The sequence below is a fragment of the Lissotriton vulgaris genome, unplaced genomic scaffold (genome assembly GCF_964263255.1).
Source record: "Lissotriton vulgaris unplaced genomic scaffold, aLisVul1.2 SCAFFOLD_4253, whole genome shotgun sequence".
Lineage (NCBI taxonomy): Eukaryota > Metazoa > Chordata > Amphibia > Caudata > Salamandridae > Lissotriton > Lissotriton vulgaris.
Window position 1 is genome coordinate 77,380 of NW_028249562.1, and position 8,100 is coordinate 85,479.

Sequence of the window (8,100 nt, forward strand, 5' to 3'; positions counted from 1 at the left end):
TTACTTACCTGTATTTGGCCGTATTCTGTAGTTTACTACCCCCCACCCTGCCCCTCCCCCGCCCCACGTCACCGCCCGGCAGCACTCCCCCACCGACCGTTTCTGGCGTTGTAAATGACAATTCCTTTTATTTACGTGTTTAGAAAACCTGCAAGCGGTGCGTACACACACACTATGCACTTATAGTCCTTGCTTATGAGAAGCAAGGTTGGCTGTAAAAGATGCACAGTTACTGCCAGCCTTGCTTTCGTAAACAACTACTATAAGTACAAAGTGCTTGTTTACACACCACTTGAAAGTTTTCAAAACACATAAAAGGCATTATCGTTTACAATGCCAATAGCTCCAACCCTCCCAAATGTGAGACCTATTGCATTGTAAATGCTTGGTGACTTGGGTCATGGAGCCTGCAAGCTGAAAAGGGACGACACAGTACTTCTGTGCAGCAGCTTTAAGAAGGCCAGTGATCCCTATGATACACCAAATCTGGAGTTAGCTACAGACGCTGATCTGACTCGAGGCACAGAAGACCTGCATCTGCAGGCGCATAATACGAAAACAAACCCATGAACACTTTGTTCGACTGATGCAGGGTGCGCAGCCTCGAACCCGCGTCACTACCCACGCGGCGACATTAAGAAACTCTTTAAACCTTTTAAACTGACTTCTCTCATAATTTTTTCAACATTTTAATCAAATCCTTATCCATTTTCTCCAGAGTTCAAACGAGTTGCACAATAAGTATTCAGAACTTTCATGTTTTATTCACGTCCCATCAGAAGTAGCATAGTTTAATCCAAACTCCCCCTGGTTAAAAACCCCTCTTTGGATTAATACTGGCCGAGAAACAAGTGCTGCCACTCTCAGGCAAAATATATGCAACACAATATGTAACTGCAGAGGCTTCCTGGACCTTTACTCTCTGCCAAAACAAACACACCGCTTTGTTCATTGAATGTGATAATGTTAACCTTACCTAGTGCATGTACACTCTCACACCGTCAAATCTGGCGAACGTGCCCCTCCGTTCACATCTTTTTTATAAATGCTCTGCCTCACCCCACACCTCTGAACGTCAGGATAATTAATGCCCCATGAACCCAGCCCTTTTCAAACAGGGAAATAAACAAAATATGGAACCATGAACTCTGCGAGCCACGAATAAATGACTCCAAATAACACCAAATGAATAACTCACCCACCCGCACGACACTGAGAAATGCAGACCTCGCCTCACTTACAAAAATAAAATAGTGAATGTATGAGTGAATGTCCATGTAAAACATGAGTTAACCCCCTTCACCGCGGGGCTAATTCCTCCGCGATGGGGGCAGGAGGGGGGGCCACGCGCAGCGCCGCGGTGCTTGTGAGGAGCTCGGCTCGTCATGTTGCACGGTGGCGCTGTGCTCATGACGAGCTGAGCTCGTCACCACTCCACCCACTTAATGGAACGCCCCGCACAGGAGGGGAATTATCCCCGAGCTGAGCTTGTCATGAGCACCGAAAGAGTTAATGCACAAAGGGTTGCCAAAGTTCATCGTTTGATCAAGTTCTTCCTGAGAGTTCGAATACCAAAGTCCAAGATGTCGGGATCCACAGTCTTTTTAACTCTTCAACTGCACGTGTGACGCGGGTTCGAGGTGGTGCACCTCACATCAGTTGAACAAAGTGTTCATCGGTGCGTTTTCTTATTATTCAACGGGCATGGGAAGAGCGTGACACCGGTGCCGCACGCCGCACACTGCAGTTGGAATCTTGGTGTATAGCTTAAGGATTAACAGGGTGTGCATGCGACCATCAATGCATATCTACAGGCGCATAAATCAGAAATCAGGTCTGACTTCCATGATGCAGGCACCGACCTCCCTTCTGGGCAGTTTCCATGCTTCATCGTAACAATCTATCACATGCGTCCAGCTGCTCTGTTTGCTCAGTAACTTTTCCATCTCTTCCGGGCGCTGTGCCCCCCTGCCGAGCTCGTCGTGGGTGTAAAAGATGATCTGGTAGCACACTCTGTTCTCCTCCATGGTGTTAAAGCTCCCCGGGGCGCTCACACTCTCCGCGCTGAGGATGGCCCTCAGTTTGTCCCTGCCGCCCTGTAGAGCTTTCTTGTCCTTCGGGTTCTTCTTCAGTTCGATGTAAAACCCGAGTTTTGTCCGTCTGTCGCCGATGGCCAGGTCCACGCGCTGCCCCTGTGTGGCAGCGGACGCGTCTACTTCCGGGTCAGGATCACCCTTTGTTTTGGTTCCTTTAGACCCATGCACTTCCGGGTCAGAACTAATTCCGCCTCCGCCCAGTTTCATTTCTGGGTTAGGTGCCCCGCGGGGCTCTTTATCGGCTCCTGTGAACTGTGCCAGGTACCCGCGCCGGACCCTGAGGCGGTCCCAGTGCCGGCCCTGCAGGAGGCCCATGATCTCAGCGAAGAGGCTCTGGCTCAGGCTCCAGTCGTCGGTGACGAAGGCCGCCAGCTTCTCCTCGCGCAAGTCCACCTTCTGCACGATGCGCACCACCGGCTCGTGGTTCGAGTAGTCAATCGGTCTCTTTGCCAGGGCCTGCAGCACGCCGGGGGGCAGCAGGTCGCAGCCGCAGGTCTCCGAGAACAGGCGGGCCAACGCCTGGGGGTCTCGGGGGGCCTTCAAGCTGCGGAATCTGGTCAGCAACTGATCAGCGCAGCGCTGCACCCCGTCACACTCCGCCACTTTGTCCTCCTCTGTGGGCAGATCCTCCTCCCTCAGGCGCCGCAGCAGCCGCTCACAGGCCTCTTCCAGGACCCTCCTCACATACACCCGGGCACCATGGTGGTGGGCGGGTATCAGGGGGGTCGCTGCAGCCATCCTGTGGGTCCCCCTGTCCCAGTCTGCAGGGAGAGGCGCCTTCAGCTGAGCAGGAAGCCTGAGGAATGAGAGCAGCTCTGCCTCACCAGGCTCAGCCCGCAGGGAGAGGCAAGAAGCAGGCTCAGCTCGCAGGCAGAAGCAGGAGGCAGGCTCAGCTCAGAGGCAGGAGGCAGGCTCAGCCCGCAGGGAGAGGCAGGAGGCAGGCTCAGCCCACAGGCAGAGGCAGAAGGCAGGCTCAGACCGCAGGCAGAAGCAGGAGGCAGGCTCAGCTCAGAGGTAGGAGGCAGGCTCAGCCCACAGGGAGAGGCAGGAGGCAGGCTCAGCCCGCAGGCAGAGGCAGAAGGCAGGCTCAGCCCGGAGGCACAGGTAGGAGGCAGGCTCAGCTCGCAGGCAGAAGCAGGTGGCAGGCTCAGCTCGCAGGCAGAGGCAGGCGGCAGGCTCAGCTTGCAGGGACAGGCAGGAGGTAGGCTCAGCTCGCAGGCAGAGGCAGGCGGCTGGCTCAGCTCGCAGGCAGAGGCAGGAGGCAGGCTCAGCTCGCAGGCAGAGGCAGGAGGCAGGCTCAGCCCGCAGGCAGAGGCAGGAGGCAGGCTCAGCCCGCAGGCAGAGGCAGGAGGCAGGCTCACAGGGAGAGGCAGGAGGCAGGCTCAGCCCGCAGGCAGAGGCAGGAGGCAGGCTCAGGCCGCAGGCAGAGGCAGAAGGCAGGCTTAGCTCACAGGGAGAGGCAGGAGGCAGGCTCAGCTTGCAGGGACAGGCAGGAGGCAGGCTCACAGGGAGAGGCAGGAGGCAGGCTCAGGCCGCAGGCAGAGGCAGAAGGCAGGCTCAGCTCACAGGGAGAGGCAGTAGGCAGGCTCAGCACGCAGGGAGAGGCAGGAGGCAGGCGCCGCTCATCACGCAGGGAGAGGCAGGAGGCAGGCTCAGCACGCAGGGAGAGGCAGGAGGCAGGCTCATTGCGTAGGGAGAGGCAGGTGGCAGGCTCAGCCCGCAGGCAGGAGGCAGGCTCAGCTCACAGGGAGAGGCAGGAGGCAGGCTCAGTCCACAGGGAGAGGCAAGAGGCAGGCTCAGCCCGCAGACAGAGGCAGGAGGCAGGCTCAGTCCACAGGGAGAGGCAAGAGGCAGGCTCAGCCCGCAGACAGAGGCAGGAGGCAGGCTCAGTCTGCAGGGAGAGGCGTCTTCAGCTGAGCAGGAATCCCGAGGAGTGAGAGCAGCTCTGCTCCCTGGGCTCTGCCCCAGGGAGAGGCAAGAAGCAGGCTCAGCTCGCAGGCAGAAGCAGGAGGCAGGCTCAGCTCAGAGGTAGGAGGCAGGCTCAGCCCACAGGGAGAGGCAGGAGGCAGGCTCAGCCCGCAGGCAGAGGCAGAAGGCAGGCTCAGCCCGCAGGCAGAGGCAGAAGGCAGGCTCAGCCCGGAGGCACAGGTAGGAGGCAGGCTCAGCTCGCAGGCAGAAGCAGGCTCAGTCTGCAGGGAGAGGCAGAGGCAGGAGGCAGGCTCAGTCTGCAGGCAGAGGCGTCTTCAGCTGAGCAGGAAGCCCGAGGAGTGAGAGCAGCTCTGCCCAGGCTGGGCGGGCCTGCAGAGGCGGAGCGGGGCCGGGGTTATCCGGCCTGTGGCTGGGCCTCTCCTGCAGCTTTACAAAACAAGGTCTGCAAGGAGAATCCCGCCCCTTTAAGGATGCCGCCAAGCCATGCTCTCCTATAGCGCCTGCCGCCGCAACACCCCTCCCCCCCTCACCCTCCCCCAGATGTGGCGGAACGCCCAATGCACCCGAACCGGCCAGGCTCCATCCTTCTTATCTTGCAAACCCCCTCCCGGGCCGCCTGGTTAACCCCCCCCCCCCCCCCCCCCCTCCTCCCTCCTTAACTTTGTAATTGGATCCTAACTTTCCTGTCTTAAGCTGGAAGATGAGGGTCCCTGTGCAGTGCTGGCATGGGGGAAGGGGGGGGGGGGGGGCACCACCTTGTGAAGCATTAAAGGGGGCTGGAGTAGGGCAGGCGGAGACCCTGTTAAATCCAGGTTTAGCAGACTTTGTTCTGGGCTTTAAGACAGCACGGGTGAATGGAAGGCGAAAGGTGTTATTTAATTAACAAATATATCTTTACGTGTTTTTATTTCACAACCTTTCAACGGGCTTTGCACAATGCGGACAGCTGTTTCAACAAGCATTTGCAATGCAATAGGTCTCGCATTTACGCGAGTTTGACCTAATGACACTGGAAATGACAAGGGCTTTTTTTTTGTTTTTAAAAGATAAATAAAAGGCATTGTCATTTGCAATGTCAATAGCTCAAACTCGCGAAAATGCGAGAACAATTGCATTGCAAATGCTTGTTCTCTCTTTTGCTGAGGGTCCAACAATGAGGATGTGGAAAATATGTGCCGGGGCCCAAAGTGCCACTGGTGCCCGAGAGGGGTCGGCAGAGAGCAGGGAGGAAAGGAAGCAGAAACTTATCGAGAATGAGGCAAAGGAAAAAGAAGCATTGGCTGGTGGGAGGAGGACATGCGGTGAAATCAAAACTTGCTGCGTTGGTCCTTGGCAGCGCCCGGGGCGGGCTCTGCAGAGAAGCTTTAGACTCTGCACTGATTTGTTTATGCATAAATTAGCGCCGCATCTACAGTAGCTTATCACTGGTATACCTAAGATAAAAGGAGCTTTTTGGTCCTGTGCGCGATTCTTTACTCTGCACCAGTGGCTTCAGTTCTCGGAAGACTAATATTGACAGGAGTAGATTGAATGATCATTTCTTCAGTGGTGGCTGGTGACATTTGCATTGTTCACCCAATCATCCACCATTCATTTATCCATGTTTCTATCATCCACTGCATTCATCTGTTCATCCATCCATCGATCCCTCGAGAGACTCTCCCCTTCGCTCATCCATCCATGTATCTATTCACTGGAAATTCTTCCAGTCATTTGTCCATCATTTGGAGCATTCATTCATGTATACATTCACTCATCCTTCTGGACACACTCTCCTCTATTTATCCTTCCACCACTGGCGAATCACCAGAGCATCCAGCCATCTTTCGTCAACCTCCCTTCCATCTTCCATCCCTCCATCTCAATGAAAGTGTATATTTGCTCTTCTGTATTTGAAACACGTTCTCAAATAGCCTGTTCGCCAGACAAGCGGAAACACAATATTTGTATCAGATCACAACACTATTCAGTTATGGTGAGATCTTAGCATTATGAAACCCTTTGTGGTCTGATGGAGACTGAATATGTCCCGGTAAAGATGATAAACAACGATTGAGAGCTTTGTGCACCTATTCAGGAGACCGTGACGGCACACAACCTTCCCCAGAATAAAATAATGGAACTGTAGCCTTAGGTGAAGGGTCATGTAGTCGCCAGGCTGTAGGCCCTCGTCTTCAGCAGGGGATCCCACCCCTTGAACTCATGTGAGGGGACCGACAGGGATCGGCCTGTGGATATGTGTATTGGCAGAAGTGCAACATGGCATGGCCACATTTCCAGAGGCCAGAGTCCTGCTGCTAGGGCCTCCCAGGCCTGTAACAATGAGGGGTGCGTGAAGTCCTGAAGCTTTTCTATCCCAAACGTCACTCCTTTTGAGAAACGAAACGAGCAGATACCAAAATGGTAAGAAAATGAGAGGTGAAGAGAAAGTACAAACAGCAGTAGCAGAAGAGGGAAAAGACAGGATGGAAAGAGACGCAAAGAGAAAGGAAGTGGGAGAAGTCAGAGGACAGAGAGAGGGAAGGGAAATGAAAATGGAAAAGAAAGAGCTCCGGTGAGTAGATAATGGGCTGGTATTTTTCTCCAGTGAGGTGGCACCACTACCCGCTGTGAGTGACCAGCTGGCACACACAAAGACTGAGACTGAGGTATGCATGGCTGGCCTGCAGCCTCAGTCGCGCACCCACACGCAGTAAGAATATCCATTCTGTTAACTCGCAGTTCATGCACGTACCTGCCACCAGAAAGAATCACATCAAAACAATGATCAGTATGCGCCCCCTGACTCGCAGGTTTCTCTCGTCTTTTCTGCTGCGTCACTCCTCAATGAAACCACGCACTGACAGTGGAGCAGGAAATAATTAATTAGCAGGTGGTCAAGCACCGGACACCGGAGCAGGGGCGCAATGGCGGACAGGGACACACCGACACCAGCGCAGAGTCAGTCACATTGCTTCTGACAGACAGGAGCACAGTGCCACTGAGATAACGCCACGCGGCCTTTCGGACAGGGTCACTTAACTTTCACACTCGGACATCGGCACAGAACTGTAACAACGACCTACTGATGCTGTCAGACGAGAGGCAGAGCGGGAAGGGTGGGCACATGCAGAGGAACAGAGAAAGTCGGGGGGAGCGGGGAGTTAAACAAAATATAAACAGGAAAACTTACTTACCACAGCCGGTCCCACCACAGCCGGTCCCACCACAGCCGATCCCGCCACGTCGGCACTGGAATGGCACCAGCCCCTCTCAGCCAATCCTGGCCCTCTTAGGGCACGGTTATTATTCGCCCGCCGCCTGCCCATTAGGAGCTCCTAACGCCCCAATGGACGCACCGCGCCTGCATTTCTTATTATATACAATGCTATTACAGTTTCTAAGTGCTATAAATAATAGCTGCTGTGCCTCTGACCCAAGTTAACAATACTCAATACCACAAAGAACTCTAAAAGCCCCTCTTTGAGGTATTCTGGGAGATATATCTATCATTCGCCCAGGATCACAGGATGTTCAGGCGCACCGAGATTCAAAGTTCACTCCCCGGCTCCAAAGTCGGCAGCTCCGAGCCTCGGACCCTCCCACCCCTCCGTAATAACCTGCCATTAACCCCCCCCTCCCCCCTCATATCCTAATGGGTGCCCCCGTGGCTATCCACGGGCATTCACCGCTCATTCCCCCCATCCTCTGCCCCGCCTCATATTCTGCGCGGCGCTGCGAGGGATGCATGGGGAGTGGAGGAGGGCATCCATCCCTCACCCATGAAGGGCCCTGGATTCCCCACTGGGCCCTCCCCACTACTCTGCTCATTTGTACCCACCCTCAAATCAGCCCCCCCAGAACAACAATTCAGCCCCACAATTATTATATTGGACCACTCTGGTCAACCTCTCCCTCTGGCAAGGCTCCCTTCCTGTTCCCTTCAAAACTGGGCAGGTCACCCCTCTGCTTAAAAAACCCACTGCGGATGCGAAGGACATCAACAACTTCCGCCCCATCACTAACCTACCCTTTCTTGCGAAGATCACAGAAAGATGTGTTGCAAAACAACTCTCTCGTCATATCAAGGACAATG

At 54.6% G+C, this 8,100-nt stretch overlaps 1 protein-coding gene across 1 annotated transcript; it reads right to left on the reverse strand.

Moving 5' to 3' along the window:
- Window positions 1-487: 487 nt before the first annotated feature.
- LOC147663545 (uncharacterized) lies at window positions 488-3,153 on the reverse strand. The gene has a single exon (XM_086950373.1). It carries the CDS (start codon window positions 2,832-2,834, stop codon window positions 1,824-1,826), a length of 1,011 nt encoding a protein of 336 aa, XP_086806499.1. The 5' UTR covers window positions 2,835-3,153; the 3' UTR covers window positions 488-1,823.
- Window positions 3,154-8,100: the final 4,947 nt, after the last annotated feature.